General features: G+C 40.9%; 1 protein-coding gene across 1 annotated transcript; it reads right to left on the reverse strand.

Moving 5' to 3' along the window:
* On the reverse strand, nt 1-27,902 carry LOC134535047 (transmembrane protein 161B). The gene is made up of 12 exons (XM_063373886.1): nt 27,826-27,902; nt 25,472-25,575; nt 23,872-24,028; nt 15,066-15,179; nt 14,836-14,915; nt 13,256-13,471; nt 11,765-11,881; nt 9,428-9,568; nt 7,549-7,723; nt 6,097-6,193; nt 4,363-4,508; nt 1-2,300 (listed from the first exon to the last, which is right to left on the reverse strand). Exons 1-12 carry the CDS (start codon nt 27,826-27,828, stop codon nt 2,181-2,183), a joined length of 1,470 nt encoding a protein of 489 aa, XP_063229956.1. The 5' UTR covers nt 27,829-27,902; the 3' UTR covers nt 1-2,180.
* Between the last annotated feature and the right edge of the window lie 47 nt (nt 27,903-27,949).

Below are 27,949 nucleotides of genomic sequence, written 5' to 3' on the forward strand. Positions count from 1 at the left end.
TTAACATAAATACATAAATTTTCATGTAACAGCCAAATACATAAATTTTCATGTAACAGCCAAATACATAATAATTATTTATATCATTCAAAAATGTAAAAACGACTTAGTCAAATTACACTTTCTTTGGATTCACACTAAACACAAAACTAAAATTATCTTCACTCCCATTGAACATATCTCATTCTAAATCACTTACATGCATAAAAAAGAATAGGGGTCCAACAAATGCTACAAAAATGTTTTTTCTCAATAGAAATAGCACAAACGAATGTACACTTTTCAACCATTTCTCTTGGACATAACTGTATGAAATTTATTAACTTATGCTCATCAATTACAAAATACAATGGATGCATGTGTATGTAGCATTTACATAATAAGAATATGGTCTTCTCAAACATTTTGCAGGGGATTAGTCAGCTACCATTGATTACACTTTCTAGTCCTTATTTACAGCTATTTCATTACAAACTTTTGTTATCCTGAAGAAGACTTTTAAATAGGTGACAACAATATTGTATAACTTTCCAGTCAAATGTAGTAACACATTTCTACGAGCTAGGGGCAAATAACAAATAAAATTGCATTTTATTTCTTTCTCTCTTTGAAAGACACATGGAAAGCTCATCAAATTATGCAAAAAAAAAAAAAATACTTATGATTACAAAATCTGTATCCCAAATGGCCTGTTCCTGAATCTTTTACAAATGTGTTGAGCTCAATCAGACAAATCACAAATGCTATAGGGATCCAAAATTACAGACGGTAATTCAAGTCAGCCATTCCGTATATTAAAATACCTAAAGATATATTTACCTTCCAAATAAAAGCTTTTTATCATTTAACACCATCTAATTTCAACAGCATTACCAGAGATATACTTATGGTTTGAAAATAAAAGAAAAATTGCAATTGTTTTGAAGTTCAAAAGCTATTATTTACATATATCTAAACAAAATACATCCTGACAGATAATTCAATATGTTAACAGTTCAAAAGTTCTGATTTCGCAAATTTGAATGCTAACAAATGGCACATCAGCAAGCACACAAAATTCCCCCTTACTTAGAATGGTGAAGGTGATAAGGCACTTATTTAATAAACATAACACACACACTCTCAGAAAAAATCAGCAAAGATGACAAATCCACACAACATGCAAAAACTTACTTCTCGTGGCAGCTTCCCATTTAAAATTTCCCTCCAGTACTAACAATGTACGTATTTTATTTAGGGTTTAAATTACACATCACTTAAGATTGTGCGCTTAATTATGTTAGGACATAATATTTATATATTTAATTTTTTTTATATTTTTTATATTTTATATTACTGTATTACTTGTGCCTGAAAATAACCTAGTTTGTTCTGATATCTTATAGATGCATATTTTTCATTGTTCTTACGTCTGTAACATATATTTAAAAAAAACACGGAAGACAAAAAAGTCAATTTTTCCCATCTTTTTTTTGTTTTCAATCTGCAAGGAATTCCAGTTTAAACATTTTCATAAATAACAACAAAACTATTCTCTTTAATTTGAGGATCGTGTATACACCACACATCGACCACAGCTGCCATTGTGTAATACTAAGCACTCTTTAACTGTCATTTATAGTAGCGGGTGTAGCCTCAAAATAAAAACCAACAAATGCTACGACTGAGTTGTGGTCACACTGAAAGACGAGTACTACGCTGAGATGTTTGAGTAGACAGCTGTAACGCCTGTGCTTTGCTCTCAATTTGCACCGGCATCGTACTGCTCACATCTGCCCGTACACTCGTCCGTTTTTCCCAGAGATACATAGTCAGCGGTGTGAAGCAATTCTATTCTAATATCTTTGTGGTTCAGGTTGATCTCGTAAGCGATTCTGCGCACAATGCCGTCAAGTGACGGACCCCGTGTCATGCACGCTCGTTTGCGGAAGCCTCGAGTTTACATCACAAACACGCATCGCCCTATCCCGGACGCTGCTTCGGTCAAAAACTGACGTTGCCGGTAGCTTCGACATTCCTCCGACCATTTTGAGCATTTCACAGGATTCACTGGGGGAGGGGTGGCGGGAAACACTTGGCGAAACTGAGGACTTCATCTAACCACTTGTGGACAAAACTACTGCTTTTACTTCCCAAGCGCTTCCAGCTCCGTGGATGGAACAATCCAGAGCCATCCATGACTATGCGTGGCTGAAGTACGACTGGTACACCATCCCCAAGGACGTGCTCGCAAACAGTGCAAAGCACGTCCACCAAGTCGTGAATCCATAAAATCCTCTCAGGACTTCTGTAGTGAATATCTAGAAGGAACAAAAAAAATTTTTTTTCATGGTTAGCTACTTACTTGTTTATAACATAGGTGTGACACATAAAAGTCAGGGGAACATTTTCAATAGAGAAACTGTGTAACAAACACCTAATTAAAGTAGATATAATAATTCAGTCATAATAATTGTAGCTTAGAGATAAAATACTTATGGTTACGTACCACAAAATTTCGTGAACAGCGAAATTCGTGAAATAACATGAAATTTGCTCGTTTTCAAAGTTTTACACAAAATTTAAACATTTTTGATGAAACACAAAGTTTGGTCGAAATACAGCTGTTTTCACAAGATAATCTCCGCCATTTCTGAAAATCTCACCGGTCATATATGTGTAACACAGTAATCCAATTATGTATAATAGCAGAGTACTACACAGTTTATATTATACCAAGTTTTATGTTACTTTTCTGCAATTACTTCATGCGAAACAAACATTTTTTTTTTCAAGTGGTCAAAAACTTCCGAACAAATGTGAAAAATAATACGGAAATAACCTATCCTCTCTGTTTACATTTTACGTTTTTGTAATTTTATATTTCAGGCCATGGTCATTTAGATGGATCTGTAACACCTTCATTCTGCGTTGGCTTAGTGAAGCTCACGTTAGCCTGTGAACTAACAGCGCTAGTAGTGTGGCTGATTGATTATGTTTGGTTAGCCACATTAAAAATACTTAGATCATTAAGAATTACCAATTTTAAATGTAACTAGGTAACTTAACCAACCATCCTCGGTGTTTTAGAATTTTTTAATGTAGCTAAGCTAGACATTTGTTCACACCATTTCACAGAATTTTTTATGTAGCAACCAAACCAACCATTCACACAATGTCATAGTACTTTTAATGTACCTATCCCAACAACTTGTTAACAGATTAAATTCCTTTAAGTATCAAACCACCCTCTTAGAGAATGATTGAAAAAAAAAAGGAAGTAAAAGAAAGTAGTATTTTGATTTCTTTTTTGGTAACGGGGCTTTTTCTTCAGAATTACCAAAAGTTCTTAAGTTTCAATTCACAGTGTATATAAAACAATTTTTGATACAATTTTTTTGTCCACAAATGACATTACTTGAATTTTAAATTTAAAAATTTTATTTAAGTGAAAAAATTTTAGCTGCATTGAGTGATTTTTGGTGGGGGCAAAACTTAGGGTTCGCGTCACCGACATGCTAGTGACGTGTTGTGAACTCGGGCGACGCACAGAGGCCTGTGTACATGTATATTCAAATAAAAACTCATACATTGTATATACTCAACTGTATCATGTGTGTGTTGAACACTTTTTGGATTGGTAAAAGGAGAGTTCACGTCACCGACATGCTGTAGTAGCAGTAAGTGAAGTTAAATTGGCCGCGTCGAGCAATTTTCTTTTGTTTATTTATTTACGTAGTAAATGTTGATTATTTGTGGATTAATTTTTTTTTCCAATGATAAAACTGCATTTCTTCTAATTTTAAAGTTATTATTGGTAGGGGCAAAACTTATGGATACGCGTCACCGACATTTTAGTGATATAATACCAAAATAATTTTCATACGTACATTTGATTTAGAAATGATGTCATATCAATATCATACATTTTAAAAGAAGTTTTAAGTTTTCACTTCTGTCAACAGAACCCATGACTGCCTTTTCGTTTTCTTTTTATAATGATTTAAATTAAGTTCTGGTTAAATGTTACTTGATTCCATGGTGTAACTTGCATTTCGGTGCTACATGGCGTCGTATCTTTCATGTCTATCTTATGCTATGTTTTAACATGCTTTCCGGGGTTATTTTGGTTTTATCGCAACCCAACAATATTATCTGTCCCTAGTTACCACGTAACACAGCAGGTAACACTTTTAAAAACCACTAAGCAAGTAGATAACTAGGTCAAGCCATTCAAAATAATAATTTTTTTAGATATTATGCCCTAAATTTGTTCATATTAGCTGTATTTCAGATTAGCTGAATTCACATGATTTAAGCATAGTTAATACTATCCCCAATGTATTCATAAAGCAAGCAAAGAAAAAAAATTGTGCACCTCACCTGCTTGAGAGAGTCCAAGGTGAGCGTGAAGTGTTCTGCAGTGTGGAGTAACGAGTCGTTATCTGTCGTGTCTGCCAGCCTGCTCAGAACAGGTTCGCCATCGAGTGCAGTCACGTTGCTCGGGGCCCCCAGCCAACTGTATCCACCTGAAATCATGTAAGACATCAACTGATAACTAACACCGCATTCAGCACTAAGCGTATGTGACGTTAGCTAAGCCAATGGTACATTTAAAGGGACAATATTATATGGTGAATTGCGAAATAACCGAAATAACTCTTAAGAGCATGTGAATACACCACATAACTCCTAAATGCAAGTTAATAAACTATAATAGCATCAAATTGCATGTTATATCATGGAATTTAGCAGCATTTATACCAAAAATTTATATTAAAATTTAAAAAAAATTTAATCTTTTCAAGTTTAAGATTCAAAGGAAAGTCATTTATTAATGACAAAAATTGTGCCAAAGTGCATAGAACAGAAAAATTAATTTAATATGTGTAGTTGTGAATCTTTTATTGAATCACTTTTAAACCACAAATACTCATCAATTTTCTTTATTGTTAATGTATCTGTTTTACACAAATATATTACAAATTATTTTATCATGAAAATGCAGAATAAAAATAAGTTATTTCGGTGGAGTAAGTATTACAAAAACAGTAATCATACAAATAAAACTAGTAACAATGAAATCTTCCATTTTAAAAAAGAAATTGGACTACAAATAAAACTATAAAACCTTGTCTCTATACATTCATGATAGTGCACACATAGCAGACAATTAATACAACAGCAGCACCAACACAGCAATAAATTCTTTGCTACAAACAGTGGTTTTAGAAACATTCTAATTACATATTACTTTGTTTTACACATTTCACTACACTAAAAAACACCAGAAAAATCCAATTTCATTTTTCAAACTAATAATATAAAATACATAATGTAAAAAGCTTTCACAGTCAATTTGAAATTTCTTTTCAGTAATAGTAATATAAATCCTACTGATACTAGTGCCAATTTTGTCTATTTATGGACTGTTTTCAAAAAATAATTACCCATGTCAAATTATTATTATTATTATTATTATTTTGTAATTTAAGTGAAATTTTACTTGAGTAGGTATTCCTTCAAAATACCATCTTCACCTGAAAATAAGTCCACCTTGAATGTAAGACGACCCCCGATTATAAAGGCAAGGTTCCAAGAAAAATTATTAACTCACCTTTTTCCTTTCCTTGCTTAGTCAGTTACTGCACAGAATCACAAAAAATAAAAAATAAAAATAAAAAATCTAAATTTTTTTATTACCCAAATCTCTGAGTACATATTAAAAATGCTTAATTTATATTTAAAATCATTAATAATACTTTTAAAAATATTTAAAAATAAAGCAAAATTCTGTGAGTTTATTTGTGCCTTTTTTCCCACATTTGTACACAACTACTAAACATTTTTCCCATTTACCCGTTGCTGTCAGTTATAAGACGACCCCTGATTTTTTTGGGTGGTCTTTCAATGAAAACCTCTTTCCTTATTTTCTGGTGCATACGGTACATACTTTTATTTTCTATAGTATGTGAATGTTCTCCAATGTAGCCCGTCCTGCAATCTTACATGACGATGACTACTGTAAATACAATTGCAGCCAAATGCTATTGCCAAGCAATTTAATTTGTACGGTTGTAAACGGAGCACTACACACAAAAGCTGAACAGAACATACCTAAAGTCTTGTATGTGAGTGTCAGGTAAAGGCAGATCAAAAGAGGTGCAATGTACTGCAACATGACGACACAGAGGTAATAGAACACAGCTGCAATCTGCAAAGGAAAACAGTGTGTGTAAAAAAAAGAACGCATACAACAATTGGCATTTCCTACAATATATCAACTGCAAAGATTAAATCACCATTATGTTCATTTGTTCAATCATATGTACATTTTAAAAAAAATGCATTCATAAATGAACTACTATACAAACTTTATCAGAGAAAAAGGTTAATGAGAATACATACAAAAATTATATTTTGCAAGTAATTTATTTAATACGAACACAGTATTAAGATATTAAGAATGAGTCCATGATTTGTTTTTTATTGTATAATTTAGTCCTATTGCAAATCATTCCAGTGTTTTCAACTATGAAGTTTTCCTAAAATTATGTAATTAGAGTCAAAACTCAATCTTTGAAAGAAAAGAAACAATTGTTGATTCAAAATTACTTTTACCTCTCTTCAATATTAGTGTGTATTTTATGGAAGATTAGAGAACTTATAGATGATGCCAGCTTTACAAAAATTTCATTTATATACATTCAAGTTAATTTTTTTAAATATTTTTGAGTGTAATAATAATGTTTATATCAAGAGTTAGTACTCAAGATAATTAGAATCTTAAGCCACATTTACGCAGGTGCAACATTGTTGGCAACACATGTTGCCAACCATTGCTGGCAAAAAAAAAGTGAAAACATTTGTAAATTTTGACATTGATGTTGGCAACATGTTGGGAACAAACTTTTATCTTCCCGTCAGTGCACGGCAAACATCAAAGAAGTGTTTAAAAAAAATGTTGGCAAAATTGTTATAGATGCGCAACCTATTCCAAGATTTGAGGTTAGTTTCAGGCTAATGCAAATAGTACTCCTCTATTCTGTGTTTATGAATTTTTTTTTTAATAACAAAATAATGACACAGTTAACCTCATTCATAGAGACCTGCGAAATTCGCGGATTCTTTCGGTGATGGGCTAGAATTCAAAACACATATACCTCTTAGATAATTTTGCTATTGGCTTACTGTTCATCTGGACGAATCTCAACCAGTTATAAACCCTCAACCAAAGAAGGATCGAATCACAAGACAAACCCAGCTGAGACGACTTACAAGTCGGCAGCCAATGAACTTGCGTTATTTGCCCGAGTGTACAGGGGGTATGTGCAGTCTATCCTGAAGGCCATCGAAACCGCGAATTTTGCAGATCTCTACTCATTCATATTTAATAAAAAAATATTTTTTTTTTCTTTTTTTAAGAATCGAAACCAGGGCCACGAAACAAGGTTCTTGTTGTAAAACCAAGCTGGAACCGAAGCGATCAATATAAATGAGAATCACACAACCCTAACGAGTACAAACCAAAAGTGTAATGGATACTACGCCCACGAACAAGGGCCTTACCTTCTTCTGCAGCTCGACGTTGGTGATGCGGCCGGCCTCCTTCTTCTGCTGCTCCACGCGGTGGTAGGCGATGTTGAGGTAGGCCTGCAGGTAGACGGGCATGGCCGCGAGGCGCGAGAGCACCGTCGCCACGACGAAGCACACACGCAGGCTGTCGAACACCCGCTCGCTCATCCTGCCAACACGAGCGGGCTCGTACGTCACCCCCCGCACCCCGCCCCCCGCCCCCAGCCCCTCCGTGGCACCGACGGGACGAGATCACCCGAGCGGGGCTCACGAGTCGCCTCGCTGGCAAAGAGAATTTTCATCCATTTACTTGTAATTATCTAGACTCTAGAGTACTAACTCTTGATGGCATCATCTATAAGTTCTCCAATCCTCCATAAAATACACACTAATATTGAGAGAGATAAAAGTAATTTTGAATCAACAATTGTTTCGTTTCTTTCAAAGATCGAGTTTTGACTCTAATTACATAATTTTAGAGAAACTTCATAGTTAAAAAACACTGGAATGATTTGCAAGGAAGGAAGGAAGGATTTTTAAAGCCAGGTGCAGGGGAAGTAACATGCATATCGTAAGGAACTATCACATAAATTTCCCTGCGGTGACTTTGAGAAATCACGAAAAAAAATTGAAATCAAGGTGGATGGTTTAACGGACCTGTCCAGTCGTGGTGTACACGTGTCGGCGAGGCGTGTGATGAGCACAACACTCGCTGGTACTTCTAGCGCGGTATCGCCTCTGAACTGGTGAGCCGTTTTTTTTTTTTTTAAATTTGTGATTGAACAGATGATATACTTGTTTTTATCTACCAAACAAACTCTTTTTTTTTTCTAATTTGTTTTTTTGGGCACATGGCCATCATGTCAGTTAAAAGTTAAATTACAAACTACAATAATCCACTTGAACAAAAAAATAATTCAATAATTCACTTCAATGATAAAACTAAAAAAAATTAAGTACAAAATAGATGTTCGCAATTGTAAAAAACATGGCAAAGAAAAAACTTCAAAGAGTCTTACAATTGCTTGGCTCTCTACTTACTAGTTTATTATTTCCCCTCTCCCTCCCCCTCTCCACCTATCATGTAACCCACTCATGACAATTGCACTTTTCATAATGCTCTAGTGACTTAATTTGCTGGCTGTAAAGAAGTTTCTCTTCAAAATCTTAAGTTGTATTACAATCACAACTAGTGAAGAAAGAAAAAAGAAAAAAAAAAAGAAAAAAAAGTGTGTACTTATATACACACTTTAGAAGTTATACTTACTTGGAGTAATTAAGAACTAACTTTAAATATGCATTCAAATAATTTATAGTAATAAAATAATTAAAGGACTTTAGTGATATAAATAGGGTTGGTAAAGTATAAATTCAATGAAATTAAAAATTTAAATGAATACTTAGTATTCAATATTAATATTTTAATATAAACACTTGTATAAAATTTATTATTTAACTCAAAATAATAAAGATAAATTTTAGTTATTTTTAAATAATAATGTAATAATTCATAATGAAAATAAATTATACATACAAGATCATACCCTCTGTTGTACTAATACACTTTAAAAAGGTTTATAAACAGAATTTCTATCACTAATATTCATCATAAACAATGTTTTTAATGATATACAGACTAGTGTTCAATATCAATCTCTGAAGTATACGATTTTTAAATTATATAATTTTTATTATGTATGTAGCCTTTTTTTATCCCGTCAATTTTTGTTGCACGCTGCGTGTGCATCGTACAAATTCAATCTCATCATTTTTTTTTTCTTAACGCACCTATAGAAGTATACCTTGATAAAATACAAGTAAACCTTCACACATCGCATGAACTCATGCTGAAAGAAGAAGTATCTGCACTCACAAGGGCTCAGTCATGCCGCTGAAGACCCGGGCCGTCAGGTAGTCGCGAGCGACCGGCCGCACCCACAGCAGGACTGCCACGAACGGCGACGCGAAGCTGACGTTCAGCAGGAGTCGCAGCAGGAAGTTCTCTCGGCAGTACCTGGAAAACACCGCACAGCGCGGCCGTTACCGACCAACGCACGGCACTGCGCACCGCGTTTGACCACGGGTTCGGTCGCAATGCCGTGCTTGCTGCGTAAAAAGATGTCCAAGTCCAAAATCATAGTTTTGAGAAAATCGCAATTGAAAATCATCAGGTTTCTTGAAGTCAGTTTTTATTTTAGCTTTATTAACTGCTTTAGAACTTTGGAAACTCATTAAATGTTTTAAAATAATGTCTTTAAAATCTCCCTTATCAATTTGAAAAAGTAAATAAATAAATTTTTAACCATTTGTAACTTAACCCCCTTTATGCAACAAGCATAGAAAGATTAGCAGAAAACTAAGGAGTGAGATTGAATAATAGTATTTTTATTTCACAACTATTCACAATTATGTACCAATAAATTGTTTTATTTTCCTTGCAAATACATTTATCCATAGAAGTATGTATTTACAGCCATCAAATATTTTTTTTAAATTATGTAAGTTATCGCTCTGAGTGAGAAAGCTTTAAACAAAATCGTAACTGAAGTGACAAGTAATGTAGATAGCAAGCAAATAAGTAAAATTGTGGCCAAAATAAACCCTTTCTCCACAAAAAATTCTGAGGTTAAGATTTTTTACAGTACAAGACCTACGAGTATTCACCAATATGTGAGGTTGCATGAATATACTTTCATTAAAATTTCTTTGAAAATAAAATAATGTTTAAGAGCCACACCTTCAAAAAAATAAAAAATGATGTGCATGTACCGCACCAAGTTATTTTGTTTTCTTGAATCTAAGTCTCAAGTTGGTTAGACAGTTTTTTAAAAAAGTAAGATAAGTAATTTTAAACTGAAAAAAAAAAAAGTGATTAAGAAAGACTAATACCTAAGTAAGAATGACATTAAAGTTAAAATTACGATAATATGGCAAACAAAAATACATTCTGTAATTGCAACTACTAATTACTAACAACTATAAGGTTTTTTTTGGCTATATTACAATTAAATATGTAGACATAATAGGCTGGTACAGATACAATTTTACCTGCATGTTTTTTTTAATTCATTGGTTTAATAGAATTTGTCCCAACTACGTAGTAACTTTATAAAACCAAGAATGCTCCTTGGATTTAAAACCATGCATATTTATAAATTCTCTTTCCCAAATCCTTTCACAAACCAGAAGGAATAATATATAAAAAAATCCTAACTTTATAAATTTTAAATTTATTTTTAACTGACCAAGACTCCTAGCATAGCTTGTGCCAGACATATTTCTTGAGCATTATAATCATCAATATGTATTTTTCAGCCAAAACCAAACACATCAGGTGGAGGAAGTTGCCACAGAGATGTTAAGACATAAAAATAATCAACTCTGCATACCAACTGGCATTTACAGGCAAAAGTTAAGAAAACAGAATTTACAATTTCAATAAATTCCTGTATCCCAAGGGAGTTAAGAGGAATTCAAAAAATTAGAGAACTCCATGAGAACTAGAGACAAGATTTTATATTTTTATTTTCATGTCATTTTAATTTTTAAAATGTAAGATTTCTGTGTTGCTGTTTTTATTTTCTTTATAAAAATGCTGTTTATTTATGAAGATGGTGCAATATAAAACATATAAGACAATGAAATATTACCTAGTGTTATTATCAACAAAACAATATCATTTTGATTGTGTTACAAGCTGCATTTCATAAATAAAACATTGGTTATATTTATGTGAATGTCTAGGACAAATATCTAAGAAAAAATAAATTGGAAGGTACGTATTTGTGTATTTTAAGTGCACATCAGAATCCTCCATGTAAAAACAGACATGTGTTATAAATCTGGAAACACAATTAATTTTCACAATCCACTTGGTCCGTACATTTTGAAACGAACTACATTCTAAAACGATATAAATCATTGAATTATGTATGTTTTTTCATTAAAACTTTGGTAATTTGCCTAATTTGTTTAGTGTAGTTTTAATATTATTTTATATGACTTAAATTGCATGTCAGTGTTAAAAATGGTGTATTTATGTGCATTTTGGTGTTACGTGACTAACATTTTGATTTTATGTATTTTGGTTTTATCGCAATGCACCATAAAATCTTGTCCCTAACATTAACTAGTATTTACAGTACTGTAGGCATGCAGGGTGTAAGCAAATGAAGCAACTACCAAACACAAGGTTGTAAACTGCCCATACTTCAAACAGTCCCAGTGCATTTTAGCCATTCTCAGACCAGGGAATGTGAACAATGCACCGATCATGGCACACCACAGCGCCATGAAAAACTTCAGCACTATCTTGGATGCAGGGCCTCTGGGGAAAAAAAATAAAGAACAAAAAATATTTTAATTACTACTTCTACGATCAAATTTAATTCAAGAGAAATAACATCAGTACCACCAGTTACTAATCAATTTATCAGTAGTTTAGAACTTATTCTGTAAGAAAAAATTATGTAAAAGTAATAAATCTCTTAACTGTAGAAGATACTAACTATAACAGTTCAGACCTCGGCTAGCTCTAATAGGTCAGAAATAAAATAATTTCTCCTGCAAAATAACAATTGAAGCTTAGAATTCATACTTTTTATTTCAAAATGTATACCACTGTAATAATCCTTTCAAACAACACTATTTTATAGTCTTAGAAAAATCAACAAATAATAAAATATTAAAGCTTACCTATTACAATTATCTATGCTATAAAATATAAAAAAGATTGCACGTAACTCAGTACACGTGATAGAAGTGAAACTTCTTTAGCAATTCACACCTCGACTTATAACTTATAAGTATATTGCAAGGAGTAAAACGGCAGAGAGAAAGAGAGAGAGAGAGAGAGAGCAAAGGAAAGATGACAATTTTCTAATATTAACACAGCAAGGAGTATTGGCTTTCATTTTTTTTAAGTATTTAAGAATCCTAACCTGTTTTGAATTTATTAGGAATTGTATTACAATTAAAATTAATTAATAAACATGAATTAACAAAATTATTACTCACTTAAAAATAACTGCTAAGTGCTAAGAATATCAATATTTATTGAACAATGAATAATGATTAATTAACAATAAATATTACTTACTCACTGTTGAAATACTCACACCATAAAGAAAAACTTTGCTTGTTACTGTTTCTTCAAACAATTCTTCCATTTGGAACATGCCAAAACTATGAAAGAAATATGAAATTCATAACAGGTAGCGCTATCTATGCGGGAAATGCAGGGACTGGCCCAGCAGAACTCTCTACACTGCTTGTTGAACAAGGAGGTTCGCGAGCACGGAATTAGCAAATATTAAATTTAAGGCATTCACAGCTGACTGTATAGGATACCTACATCTATTTTTTTTTTAATGAGCGCATGCACAGGCTGCCTTATTCTTTCGTTCATCTATCTCGCTCTGTTATTTTTTTTTTTGGGTTGGGGATGACTCATTGCTCAAAGAGGAAAACGAAAACAAGCACAGCAACGTACATAGCATAGCGCTCTCTTCATATCTCTTTGGCCAAGTACCTTTTCTCAGTCCTTTTTGCATCAGAAAACGTTGCATTAAAATTTGACCTGGAAATTTCACTCTCATTGCACCCAAAAAAGTTTCACTTAAAAAAAAATTTTTATGATAAAAATCCCGGGTGGCATCAATCTGGAAATGGCGTCCGAGCGTGGAGCGCAACTGCGACTCACGTCGAGTTCAGGCCCTGCAGCTCGAGGAAGGCGCAGGCGCTCGCGTTGAAGCTGCGGTAGGCCGTGTCGAGGCCCACCTCCAGCCTCTCTTCGTCCACGATGAGCACCATCATGGCCACCAGCAGGTAGGCGAAGCCCATCACCACCACCGTCGACCGCTCGCCCACCGACTCCTCGCTCTTGAAGTACTCCGTCGTGAGGGACAGCAGGAGCTTGCTGGGCTCGCGGTCAAGGAACGCTCGTGGATCCACTTTCCCTCGCTTTCCCTCGCGTGGACGGAGGCTCTGTCCCATCTCGTCACCGCCCCCGCCCACCCGGGCACACACACGGTCTGCAGAGCTTCAGAAAAACCCGTGCGATTTTAAAAGCCGTCCGAAACACCCAAGTGGCATTCGTTAGCAAACACGGTATTTTAGAACGCTGATTGCGGATGAGTAGTAGTTCTGTTTCCGTATTTCGTTTTTAAACTGAATTTTTAGAAGAGTGAAAAAAAATATGGCTAACACTCATATTTTCAGGCTAAATTTTAGGCACGAAACACCCAGTACAGATTCTTTAAAAACACTCGAGAGATTTGAATTACATCTTTATCTTAATTTCCCCACCACATAACGTTATGGTCACCACTATCAAAATCTCATATATTTGACCAGTTCATGAAGAGAAGACTGCACGCCAGTTCAGAACCTTGCACTTAAGAGGTGATATACTGCGCTAGAAGCACCGACGAGTGTCACACTTATCATCCCGCCCCACTGACACAAGTACACACCCTAGACTAGGCGGTACCCTTTAAGAGCTGTTCCAGTGGATGTAACACTTAACCTCTCTTGCAATTTATGTTTTGCCACAATTATGTCACCAGTAATTTACTAAGCGGTAAAACTAAGTCACACTATTATTCATGGTTACAATCACGTGCGATACATTTTACAGCTAAAAAGTACTGTTTAGTTCATATGTTGTGACACAATTAGCAAACCAAACAAAAAATGTAAAATAGCATTTTGCGAAAATATTTTACAGAAATGACCATTAAATACTATGATTGACAAGAAAATTAAATTGGCTAACCAACATGACATGAAGACTGAACCTAAACACTTTGTCGAATATAAAGTCCACGAGAGACTATGCAGCAGTGGTGAAATGAGACTGGAGCACTGACGGGATGATATGTTTCAGCCCCCCCCCCCCCCTTCCCCACCCCGCCCTCCCTTTTTCCACTCTTAAAACACCATTTGAAAAAAAAAATGCTTTCACACACTGTGTGATGGCAGAATAGAACATGATAATTTCTCCTATAATTTATTACTACCACTGGGGGAATTCCTATTGCTTTTCCAGGATTTAAAAGTACCTTCCACTGACTTTTCCTTACCAATTTCAACTTCCCTAACTTTTTTCTCAGATTTTCCAAGAAGCGAACACAGATGTGGATACCAAAATCAGCACTCGTTAATTTGCTTTGCAATGTGGCTGAGGGATTTCTTTTTGCCAACTCTTAACGCTTAATCACTCCACATGCATCACAGCTTCATGGGCACACAGTTAAGATGCATTTTTCATCAAAAGGATACGTGGCGAACCCCACAACCACCAAACACCAAAAAATGCTCATGTTCATCTCGCCTTTCATGTGGAAAACCAATGAGCTAAGCTGGAAAAAAAAAAGTTCAGCTACCAACAAGCACAGGTTCACACACTGACTGAACTTTATAAAACTCTAAATATAATATTATGCATAAGCCTGCATAATTAACACACTTATTTAACAGGAAAGTGTATGCAACGAACGATACTTACTTACCTCGGTTGCAATGTACACAATGCCAGAGTACAGTGCAAAATCAAGGAGATACGAATACTCTGTGTAGTACTTCAGATGGATTACGTCCAGGTAAGTTATCGGTGCAGTTTCTAGCTGGAAACAATAAATATTTCAGGAGATAGATAAGTAGACTATATGGCTGCACCATCAAAAGATAGAGAAAATTATTATATCTGCCAATTAATTATTATTGCTGTGTACATTACTTATAAGTAATAATTGGAGACAAGATTTTATGGTTTTATTTTTAATAGAATTTTGTTTTTAAAATAGAAGATTTTGGTGTTATCATTTTTTTTAGATTTTGTAAGTACTGTTTTGTAACACTTATTCCACCATTTGTATTCTGCCTTATTACAATAAAATAATTTGTAATAAATTTGTCTAAAACAAATATTCAGAACAATAAAAATAAATGTGATTCAATACGACATGCACAATAAAAAAATTAAATTTTCTGATTTATGCACATTAGTGCAATTTTTACCAGAGATAACGACATTCCTTAGATTTCAAACATTAAAAGATTGCTTTTTTTTATGTGATTTGAACTAAGTATTGGTTAAATGCTGCTAAATTCTATGATATAACGTGCACTTCGGTGCTATTATGATGCATTAACTTGCATTTTGGAGTTATGCAGTACATTGACATGATTTTCGGTGTTATTTTGGTTTTACCACAATTCATCATATAATATTGTCCCTAGTAATAATATAAATGTGAACAATATAATTACAGTGTTGACGTCAGCCGGGGCTACGCCCCATGAGCCTAGTCAGTCTCCGTTTCCTCAACATTCCTCTCCCCTTCCCCGGCATTTGTACCGCCATGTACGTAGTCGTGTGTTTGAATTGCGCGCCACGAACTACCACAAGAGGGCGCTTAGAAGCAGTGCGGCGATCCCTAAAATTGCTATGTTAATATTAATTGTAAGCCTTTTTGTTGTTTTCATCCATCTTCGCCCCAGTGCTGTGTAATTTACTTGTGTTTTCTTTAATTTAAATAGGTTACCTTAAATAACTATAGACGTTGCCCGGGCGGACCCGAACAGGCACGGACTTGGACGAGGGTAGGAATGCTTTTACATAAATTGTCATTAAATAAGTAAATAGTAACGAACTTTCCATTGTCAGTAATTTTTATATATTTTTAATGTTTATCTGTAATTTACTCAACTTTCGCCGGGGCACGGAATCGTAGAATATAGTAACGGTAATTGTGTTGGCGCGAAGGGCGCCATGTTGCCACCTGCGAGCGATGAGCTCAGCCCAGTCCATCTTCATCACTGACCGAGAGCAGACGCGCCAGCACCCCGGGGACTTCACCTTTGTTCTGCACTGACCAAGTAATTCTGTCTCGTTAAGTATTTCTGAATCTCTTTCGCTCGTCATCCTCGGGGCAGCTCTCGGCCAGCGGGCTGTTTAATTAATTAATTGTCTCAGTCGAGTTTTCAGCAATCGTGTAATAAGTAAATTTTGTAGCATGGCCACGTGTGTGGACCATGCCTTCACCTAAGTCGATTCGTGCCTCAGGCTTTTTCTACCGTGTAACGTGTAACGGACGTGGAGATAACGTGTTAGTGAAATTAAATCTGGGAATAAAATATAAACTGAGTATTTTATTTAACCACGTGGTGAGTGACTTAGCCTAGGAGTGTGGCGTGCCCGACGCCTAGAGCGGGCCAGGTCTGGAAAGGTAGGATAGAAAGGGCTGGTAACTCGTCCCCACTTGGGCTACGTAACGCCCTGAGAGAGAGACTCCGCCGGGTCCACGTGCCCTTCCACGTGGTGGCGCCCATATTTAACATCTTAAATTCACCGGTAACGCGCGAGCAGCCCTCAAATGGCGCCCAAGAGCGTGGGGCGAGTTACATCTTCCGCGAAAACCAGACCTGTACGAGCGTGTGAGATAGGCGGTTGTTACGCGGAGCGCGCGGAACTAAAGTTCGCGCTGGAACTATTGTTCGCGCGGAGCGTATAGCGGGACTCTGGCGCGCCGGCCACGTGACCAGCCGGGCGCGCGCTTCCAGGAATTCGCTGCGAGCAGCCAGGTGGCCGCATTCCTCGCGACAACAGCAGCCGGGCCAGGTCAGTGTGTGTGTGTACCGCCATCCGCGTCGCGTCGCGTAGCGAAGGGAAGAGGGGCAATCGACCGGCCTCACCACCACACGACCATGTCGGACAACCACGGACTTGACAAAAATCCGGGCGCGATTAAGGCAAGTGAGTTGTTTCAAAAGAATAGCTTATATTGTGTTATGTGCGCGCGACCGCGCCAGGTGAGCGGGACGGCGATTTCTTCGTGGACGGACACGTGCGTGTGCGTAGGACAGTATGAAGCGCAGCCGAACCACGAGCAGGCAGAACGGGCGGATCAGTTTGAGGCGGGACACGGGAAGTGCACGGATGCGGAGTGTGAGGGCAAGACGCGGGAGGGAGGCTGGTGCCGGAACTGTCGCGCGTTCAAGCACACGGCGTGTCTCGCGAAGTCCGAAATAATCTCCTTTCAAGACGGGTGGTACACGTGCCAGTGGTGCCACCACGTGAGAATAGCGGGCCCGTCAGGCCGCAGCCCGGTGAGAGACGCCGCCGACACACCACGGAGCAGGGTACCTCTCATAGGACACGTGGAGCTACCGGAATTTGCGGGCAGAACCAGCGACGATCCGCGGAGATTTGTACACGCGTGTCGGGAACGCCTGAATCGCTACGGAGTGCCGGAGTGTGAGTGGGCGAACAGGGTGAGCACCGCGCTCAAAGGCGACGCCAAGACGTGGTGGCAGATCGTCCAGGAGTATGACATGCCGTGGACCGAGTTCGCGAGATTGTTCGAGGCCAGATTCGCGGACGTGAAGACAGAGATGAGAGTGCGGACGGAGCTGTATTGTCTCGAGCAAGGCGCGACGGAGGCGGCGGAGGCGTTTATCATGAAAAAAATACGTCTGTACAAGCGGCTGTTTCCCGGAGAAGAACCTACCGGAGTGCTGGAGCGGGTAGTTGAGCTGATGCGCCCGGAATTTCGCCCGTATTTACGCCCGATGACGCGGCGTCCGGCAGAGGAGTTCGTCCAACAGGCGCGCGTCTTAGAGCAGGACCTACGAGCTGTCAGACCGACCAGGATCCACGCCACCCTGAGCACCAAGCAGGAAGACACGACGCCCGCCGACACCAAGGCGCTGGTGCCCTACACGGCGCCCACCCGAGACCAAGCTAGGCGCGACGAACCCGGACCGAGCGGCCACGCGCAGCTGACATGGCGGAGACGGACTACCGGCGGCAGCCCACCACCTCAGTGCCACACGTGTCCACCAGGCACGTTCCATTGGCACGAGAACTGCCCGGTGAGGAACAAGTTCCGGCCTGACTTCGCGGCGCAGCAGCCGTCGGGAAACGGACGGCAAGGGGGCGGCGCGCTAAGACAGCCCACCTCCCCCGCCTCACCTAACAACAACAGACCTACGGCGGCGGGGCCTCTCCTGGGTCACGTGGGAGCGGCGGAGGCCGACCTGTTGCGCATTCCGGTGGTTGTCAACGGGCGCGCAGTCCACGCGCTTGTTGACACCGCCGCCAGCCACAACTGTGTGGCGGCACGCGTGATTGGCCGTGACAACTTCGAGTACCACCCGGGCCAACTCCAGCTGGCTACCACGGGGGACGCCTGCTACACCCAGGGCGTCGCGACGCTGGAGGTGGACGTGCGGGACCAACGGTCCGTCACGACGGCGCTGGTGGTGGAGCAGTTACGTGATGACGTCATTCTGGGGCTACCCTGGCTCTACGAGCAGCACGCAGCCATCGACATCCGGGCCGGCTGCGTCCACGTCGGCACCCAGGGGCGGCGGACCATCCACGGGCTGGGTAAGCCTACTCCACCAGCAGTAAACCAGGTCAGTCTCGACGAGTTCCAGCACGGAGTTCCCCCCGAGTTTCGTGCTACCATCCAGCAGGTCCTCGATCATCAGTGTAATGTGTTTGCGTCCGCGGACCCGCTGAAACGTACCACCATAGCTGAGCATGCCATCCCGACCCATCCTCACGAGCCAATGTTTATCCCACCCGGTAGCTACGGCCACGTTGGTAAACAGACCATCCTAGACCAGGTTCAGGACATGTTGCATGACGGGATAATTGAGCCTAGCGAAAGTCCGTATAATTTCCAGGTCGTGTTGGCAGAAAAAAAAGACGGGAAACTACGCTTCTGTGTCAATTTCAAACCTATCAATAGAGTGACAATTAATGCCCCACCCCCCCTGCTGAACATGGCCGACACACTTTCAGGCCTGGGTAACGCCAAGATATTTTCTTCCCTCGACCTAAAATCTGGGTATTGGCAGGTGCCGATACGTCCGGCGGACCGACCCAAGACGGCGTTCACAGCCCCAGACGGGCGGAGATTTCAGTTTTGCGCGATGCCATTCGGCCTACAGGACGCCCCCGCTACCTTCCAAGGGATGATGACACGGGTCTTAGACAACTACTCGGGCAAGTTTGCGGCCGCGTATCTGGACGACATAATTGTTTGGTCTCAGACGTGGGAAGAACATGCGCATCATTTAGCATTAGTCTTGGAACGCCTGGCGAGCCATGGTCTGACATGCAATCGCGAAAAATGCCACCTGGGGACCACAGAACTAGATTTCCTGGGCTTAGTGGTTAACGCGGACGGAAACCGACCCACGGAAAAACAGCTGAGTGTAATTATCAACAAGGAGCCCCCACGCACGCGCAAGCAACTGCAAAAGTTCTTGGGGCTAGCTAACTGGCTGCGAGCCTTCGTCCCAGAGTTCTCGGTAGTAGCGGCGCCGATGACAGAACAGCTGTCACCCAAACGTCCGTTCAGGTGGACCGTGGAAGCCCAGAACGCTTTTGACGAGCTAAAACGCAGATTTCAACAGTGCCACTTACTCGCGCGGCTGGACCCAGGCAGACCCCTGATCGTACGAACAGACGCGAGCGAGAAGGGCATCGGGGCCATCCTGTTACAACTCGGCGACGACGGCGAGCCCCGGGTGATTGAATATGCAAGCGCCAAGTTCGGCGACGTCGAGCAGCGGTATAGCGTGAACGAGCGTGAGTGTCTAGGCGTAGTTTGGGCCCTCAGACGCTACCGCCCACACCTGGAGGGGCAGAAATTCGTACTGAGAACTGACAGCCAATGTCTCAAATGGCTGGCCACGATGCAGGGGCGACGTTCGAAGCTGACGCGTTGGGCCATGCTTCTACAGGCCTTAGATTTCGAAGTCGAGCATGTACCGGGAAAACAGAACGAACTAGCGGACGAGCTGTCGCGAGATCCGGACGTCACCGTCACAGCCTGTGACGATGCGGAGTGGGAGGAGCTTTTGCCACCACCCAGCGGGCGCATACCCAGGACCCCGCGCACCCCGACAACCCAAGCCGCATTGTGTGCCCTAAACCTTAACGTCACACCGACATTACCGCCAGGCGCGGAGCTTGATGACTTAGACGCCTACGTGCGAGCGGCCCAACTCACGGACACAGACACACAGGAGATCGTGCGCCGTTGCGGGAGCGGAGAATGTGAAGGCTACCGTGTATTGGACGGGACACTGCAGGCGCGACCTAAGGGGACAGCTGGCCAATGGCGGACGTTCGCGCCAGCCGCCACCCGCCGGGAGGTGTTTGACATGTATCACGTGAACAGGCTAGCCGGACACCCCGGCGCAGACCAGACGCGACGCGATCTGCGGGAACAGTTCTACTGGCCAGGGGTAAACAAGTTTGTACGGGACTGCGTGAGGAGATGTAAACATTGCCAGAGGCACAAGGCGCGCCGCACCGACGGGACAGCCCAGCAGGTACCCAGGCAGCCCACCGAGCCATTCCATACAGTCGCCATAGACCTAATGGGACCATATCCCCGCACGCCCCGAGGGAAAAGATTTTTGTTGGTGGTGACAGACTGCTACACGCGTTGGGTGGAGGCCTACCCCCTGGCGAACATCCGCGCCGGCACCATTGCACGCAGCCTGGAAACGGAGTTTTTTCCTAGGTGGGGGTACCCCCGGGTCCTGTTGTCGGACAATGCCACCCAATTTGTCGGGCGCCGGTGGGCGCAGCTGGGGAGAAAATGGCGGGTAATCCTACACACCACCCCCGTGTACCACCCCCGCGCGAACCCCACGGAACGACGCAACCAAGAGGTGAAGGTTCAACTGCGGTTGAGGCTCGCGGATGACCACGCCCAATGGGACACGCACATCCCGGACGTTCTGTACTGCATCCGGCGACGGGTGAACGCGGCAACCGGCGAAACACCAGCCACCATGGTCCAGGGGCGGAACCTCACCCTCCCCGGGGAATATCACGTGCGGCAACAACAAACGGACCCGGACGTAGAGAGCCCCGAAGGACGCCTGAGGCGATTGGCCGAGACGCACGATAGGGCGCGACGTAACCAGGCAGCTTACCAAGCACAACGCACACCCGAGACGACCCGCCCGCCCCCTGAACTGAAACCAGGCCAGCTGGTTTACGCGAGGCTCCACCCCCTCTCCTCCGGCCGACGCAACTTCTGCGCCGGCCTGGCGCCAAAGTGGTTTGGCCCGGTGGCGGTGGTCAAGGCGGGGCCCACGGCGGTCGTGATAAAGTTACCCTCAGGCCGGGCCGCGAAATATCACCGGGACGATGTGCGCTTGGCACAGGAAGAGACGGAGGCGGCGGACGAGGCGGAGACGGGGCAGGAAGAGACGGAGGCGGCGGACGAGGCGGAGACGGGGCAGGAAGAGACGGAGGCGGCGGACGGGGCGGAAGAGACGGAAACGAGACGTGACGGAGCAGGGACGCGGCAGAGAGAGACGGAGGCGGCGGACGAGACAGACGGGAGGGCGGCCGCACAGCTGGTCACGTCCACCCCAACAGACGGGGGCGGGTTCAGAGGCTTCCCGGACCTGGGGGCGGGACAGGCGACGCCCCTCGCAGTCACAGATGTCCGGCCGAGGCGGCTGTTCGAAGACTCGGGGAGTGACGTCTCGCCTTCCAGGGGATTTCTCAGGGACACGCCCGGAGTGACGGAGGGCCAGTCGACATCCCAACCACTGATAAGGTGGCCGGAGGAAGTAGAGAGTAGGCCGGGTTCGCCGGACGAGCCATTATGGCCGCTGCATTACTCGTTGGCAGACTCCACGTTCAGGGTGACAGTAACCGAACCGCAGGAAGACGAAACACCGCGGGAAGAGAGGGGAGACCGGGCGTCACAAGACCCAGTTCCGGCTCCGCGATACACGCTACGACCCCGAGGGATCGCGAGGAAGCACAGCTGTTGTTGATAAGGGGGCGACCACGCCCACAGGCGACCCAGCGGAAACGTCGACATGACCGGCTATTCGAGGGGGGGGCAATTGACGTCAGCCGGGGCTACGCCCCATGAGCCTAGTCAGTCTCCGTTTCCTCAACATTCCTCTCCCCTTCCCCGGCATTTGTACCGCCATGTACGTAGTCGTGTGTTTGAATTGCGCGCCACGAACTACCACAAGAGGGCGCTTAGAAGCAGTGCGGCGATCCCTAAAATTGCTATGTTAATATTAATTGTAAGCCTTTTTGTTGTTTTCATCCATCTTCGCCCCAGTGCTGTGTAATTTACTTGTGTTTTCTTTAATTTAAATAGGTTACCTTAAATAACTATAGACGTTGCCCGGGCGGACCCGAACAGGCACGGACTTGGACGAGGGTAGGAATGCTTTTACATAAATTGTCATTAAATAAGTAAATAGTAACGAACTTTCCATTGTCAGTAATTTTTATATATTTTTAATGTTTATCTGTAATTTACTCAACTTTCGCCGGGGCACGGAATCGTAGAATATAGTAACGGTAATTGTGTTGGCGCGAAGGGCGCCATGTTGCCACCTGCGAGCGATGAGCTCAGCCCAGTCCATCTTCATCACTGACCGAGAGCAGACGCGCCAGCACCCCGGGGACTTCACCTTTGTTCTGCACTGACCAAGTAATTCTGTCTCGTTAAGTATTTCTGAATCTCTTTCGCTCGTCATCCTCGGGGCAGCTCTCGGCCAGCGGGCTGTTTAATTAATTAATTGTCTCAGTCGAGTTTTCAGCAATCGTGTAATAAGTAAATTTTGTAGCATGGCCACGTGTGTGGACCATGCCTTCACCTAAGTCGATTCGTGCCTCAGGCTTTTTCTACCGTGTAACGTGTAACGGACGTGGAGATAACGTGTTAGTGAAATTAAATCTGGGAATAAAATATAAACTGAGTATTTTATTTAACCACGTGGTGAGTGACTTAGCCTAGGAGTGTGGCGTGCCCGACGCCTAGAGCGGGCCAGGTCTGGAAAGGTAGGATAGAAAGGGCTGGTAACTCGTCCCCACTTGGGCTACGTAACGCCCTGAGAGAGAGACTCCGCCGGGTCCACGTGCCCTTCCACGTGGTGGCGCCCATATTTAACATCTTAAATTCACCGGTAACGCGCGAGCAGCCCTCAGTGTCAAAAATAAGGCAAAATTATGAAAAGTGAAAATGTGCCACAAAAAAAACTAATTACAGATAGTGATTGTCTATGAACAGTAAATGCTACCGATTACCAAAATTGATAAACAAAATATCTCAGCAAGCAAAATAACAGATCACCTGAAAAAAATCTTAAGTCTGATTTGCAAATGTTAATTGTTAAATTTAAGCAAAAGTCATTAAAAGTTACAAGATTTTTGCCCCCTCGCATTTTACAGTATACATAACACAACTGTAGTTTCAAACAAACACTAAAAATGAAATACTACATATGTATTTAAATTAACCAGCAAACCTGAATATCTAAATTTCTTGGCACATGAAACGTCTCAGCTGTCTTTCCATTCTCCAGGTGTTTTGTGCTTCTTTTAGATTTTGACTTTCCAGTTTCTTTTGGCACTCCCGCGAGTGCTCTCAGTTCGTCGTTTGTAGGATACAGATACCGGAACAAGCTGTTTAAAAAAAAAACACAATCAGAATATAAATTTGGTATAACTAATCGTTCCTTAAAAAAAATATCTTAAGGCGGTTGAATTCTAAATTATTTAGCTTCTTTTTATTTTGTTTTATGCACATAATTTTAAATAAATTCATAATATAACTGTTTATAAAGATTTTTTTTACCAAACAAGTACTTATTTAATGATTTACATTAAAATAAAGGCAAATTCTTATTTCAGTCCTAGCCTGACTGAATACCAGAATCGTGTGGTATACAGTTTTATATTAACGATTCACATGTAGCCTTCGTCTTCAAATCTTTATTTTAGTTTATCATTCATGAAACAATAAAATTGAGATTAAAAAAAACACAGAAATCTTAGTTTTTCAGAGTTTTGGGGAAACCTATTTTTTGTTGATTTATGAATGATATAATAAAAATAAAGTGTTTGACGACAAAGGCTACACACAAATGTTTAATCCAAAACTGTATACCACATGATTTCATACATTCAGTACACACATGTTAGAACTGACATCAAAATTTGCCATTAAGTGCATAAAAAAAATATTACATAAGGACTGGTTTATTAGAAAAAGGCTTTTTTATAAACAATTAAATATTGTTAAATTATGAATTTATTTAAAATCATGTGCAAAAGAATAAAATATTAGAAGCAAAATAATTTCAAATACTAAAGCCTTAAGCGTGTTTGGATAGTGACTACACTGCTACCAACGCTACAGAATTTTTTTTTTTAAAGGTAGCATGGGTTCTGTTGAAAACCAAGTCAGTAGCTCATAACTTGGCAGTCAGAGAGAGAGACAGAGACTGCCTCTCCTGGTGAGCCTCTCGGACAAGTCGCCAGATGGCGTGCGACACATCGCCCGCAGGGGAACCGTGAATATCACCCGGTGGGAAGTTGTGCGTCAGGAACACCCTAACTTCGGTACCCGACAACCTGATGTGTCGGTACCACGCATATCTGAAGTCCGGCCGGGGGCGCATAGCATCGCACATTTCAGCGCATGCGAGAAGCAGACGCACTCACAGTCCTGGTAGCTCCCGACTTGGGGGACGTAGAAAAATTTCTGTTATTTGCACATGGAGAGATCAGACCACGCCCTCACACCATACGACACCATGGTTCTTACTCTCGTGTGGAAAAAAAAAATTAAAGAGATTTTAAGGACCCTTGTAATTCATCGCCTTCACCACTATGACAAAATACTTCAAGAAAAAAAAAACATGTTAAATAGTTTTGCTGATTAGTTAAATTATTACAGGTTAAGCCCATATCGTCCAGAATTATCTCCGGTACACATATCTAAACTAAGCATAGTGGTTATCTGAAATTTATGGACCTTCAACCAAACAAAACATTATAATTGGATCTTAAGTAAATATAATGAATAAGACTGGAATGAAACGACACAATAATAAGTTAGTTTACCCAGTGGAGCAGAGGAGCCATCTGGCGAATGAATAGTGTGGCCCTAGCTTCTGTATGAGGCTGACCATCACTAGCGTGATGACCAGCTGTGGACCAAGGAACACCTGCAACAAAGCCAACACACTAAGAAATTAAAATATCAAAGTTTTATTCACCTAAAAAAAATTATAACCTCCTGCCTACACACTATGACTAATTCTATAATATTTGGGAAGGAGGATACCAAGACTAAGAAAACCTTTTGGCAAAAGTTTAAAAATATACCTAGGTACACAAAAGAAAGTAAATATTTTCATGAGCAAATTTTATTAACCGAGTGTTTTAAAGCTTTGCAGCAAATGTGAAGCTTTGCATCACAACTGAAGCTTCAAATAAAATGAATAGCAAATTTTATGGAGAAGCTTCGATTGATTCTCTCGGTTCAAGCTTCGCACAGGCCTAGTCCTGGGACTCCTGTCGTTCACAGTCGTGAGTGTGTTTGCACAAGACTACATGATCTACAAAGTTCTGCGGAATATGCTCGAGGATATGGACAGATTTAGAGCACAAGCAAGTGGTAAACGGTACAGGAGTAGGCGTGAACAAGACAAGGATAGTTAAGATCAACGAATAAATTAGAAGGTAATGAAGGAATTTACAATTAGAAGGGGCAAGAGATAGAGGAGGCGATGGAGTACAACTACCTGGAGGTATACTTGCAGAACTACTTATCTACGGTGGCAACAAGTCCAACAGAGGTAAAAGAAGGGAGGCCCTGAAGCTGTTTGAGGAAACAAATAAGATGAGAGAAAGAAGATGAGTTAAGGCCAAAGCACACTCCACATGGGTCAAGGCAATCCTGAAATGTGTGGCAGTGGCATGGAACCCACACCTGGTAACCAGGGGCACAACAACTAAATTTCCAAAGGGGGGCAATATACCTTTTTATAAAGAATCATTGATCCCCCTTATTGAAGCAGGGGGTCCGGGGATCCTCCCCCGAGAAAATTTGTATTTCAAGGTGCAAAATGGTGCTTTTTAAGCAGTTTTATTATTTCAAATTTGATTACACAGCACTTTCTTTGCCCCCATTTGCCCCCACTTCAAGGTTTCAGAAGGGGGAAAAAATACACTTGCCCCCCCCCCCCCCCCCCCCCCTGTTGTTGCGCCCCTGCTGGTAACAGAAAAACACGAGTTGGAAGACACACAACACATGGTATAAACAGCAGGAAGGTAACCACCAGCGGGCAACGGTTTTTTGCCTACTTCAGCACACATTACCACTCAAAAATCCACCACTCTTAGAGCTATTGCACTTGTTTCGAGAGAGAAAAAAAATTAAAACTGTACTTTACATTTTCAGTTGCATGCGCAGACTTAAATCAAGCAAACTTATTTGCTCAAGCATATTTTAAGTCAGTGGTGCAATGAGCAGAGCACTTATTCAGCTGTCATCAACTGTCAGCCGTCACTCCCGGCATGCCTACGCAACTACCTTCTCTACAATGCAGGGCAGTGAGATGTGTGAAGTGTATATATATAAGAGAAGCCAAACAGGAGTTAGAGTAGGTAGAGTTACAAAATAGAGACAGGTGGAAAGGCCAGTGAGGCTGTGGTCACAAAGAAGCAAGACTGGATGAAGCTAGAGCAAATTTTTTTTAGGGTAGGTGCGCTTCTGGAAAAAAAAATTACTGAAAATGGTTTTTAACTAGTATTTACCACTTTGAAAATGTGGTTAGGTTACATTAGCTACATTTAAAATACAGTTTAATCATGCAAAAAGTTATATACATAAGATAAACTTCAATTAAAAAAAACTGTACAATGGTGTGAACGACTGGTATAGCTATGTTATAACAGTAACATTAAAAATACTGTAAATTCAAGTCAACTGTTGGTTAGGTTGGCGACATCTAAAAAAAATTGTTTCAGAACAAATAGGCTACCTACTTGGTACCAAGAAATTACGTTTTTAGATTTTTTATATTATTTTATCAGCACTAACTCTAGGACATTAAAAAGCAGTAAAATAGACTGAACATTGGGGGGTTCAAGGGGGGAGAGGGGTCAATACAATGAGTGGAGGATAAAAATGTTGATTATAGACAAGTGGAAGATGCAAATGGTTTGGAGAATGAAAGAGAAAACATTCATTTTTTTGTGAAGATCGATCGGGAAAAGAATGTTCTTAAACACGTGGGGCTAAAGAAGTCCAGAGGGAGCTGGTAGACTGCAAGTGTAACAATCAAACTAAAACTAAATAGAAAACAAAAATTAAATCACATGTTCACGTAAATATTTTTAAAAAACTATCACTTTTTATTATAATATTATAAAAATTCAATTTTAATTCTCTTAACTGTAAATACCCTTACCATTTCTAATTGCTATGCTTTTTCATAAAAAAAAAAATGCTATATTTACTTCCCAGCGTACATTCGTTTATCCTACACTTCTTGGTGGGGAGTAGAGTAAGGTAGGGAATTTTTTTTTTAAATT

This window comes from Bacillus rossius, chromosome 8, assembly GCF_032445375.1.
Source record: "Bacillus rossius redtenbacheri isolate Brsri chromosome 8, Brsri_v3, whole genome shotgun sequence".
In the NCBI taxonomy this organism is placed as follows: domain Eukaryota; kingdom Metazoa; phylum Arthropoda; class Insecta; order Phasmatodea; family Bacillidae; genus Bacillus; species Bacillus rossius.

What these genes read in the sequence shown, in the direction of transcription:
- LOC134535047 (XM_063373886.1), bottom strand. An exon ending in TGGCTCCTCTGCTCCACTGG is followed by an intron (nt 24,029 to 25,471) that starts GTAAACTAACTT and finishes TTTTTTAAACAG; the next exon opens with CTTGTTCCGGTATCTGTATC. An exon ending in GTGGTTGTGGGGTTCGCCAC is followed by an intron (nt 13,472 to 14,835) that starts GTATCCTTTTGA and finishes CCGCGAGCCCAG; the next exon opens with CAAGCTCCTGCTGTCCCTCA.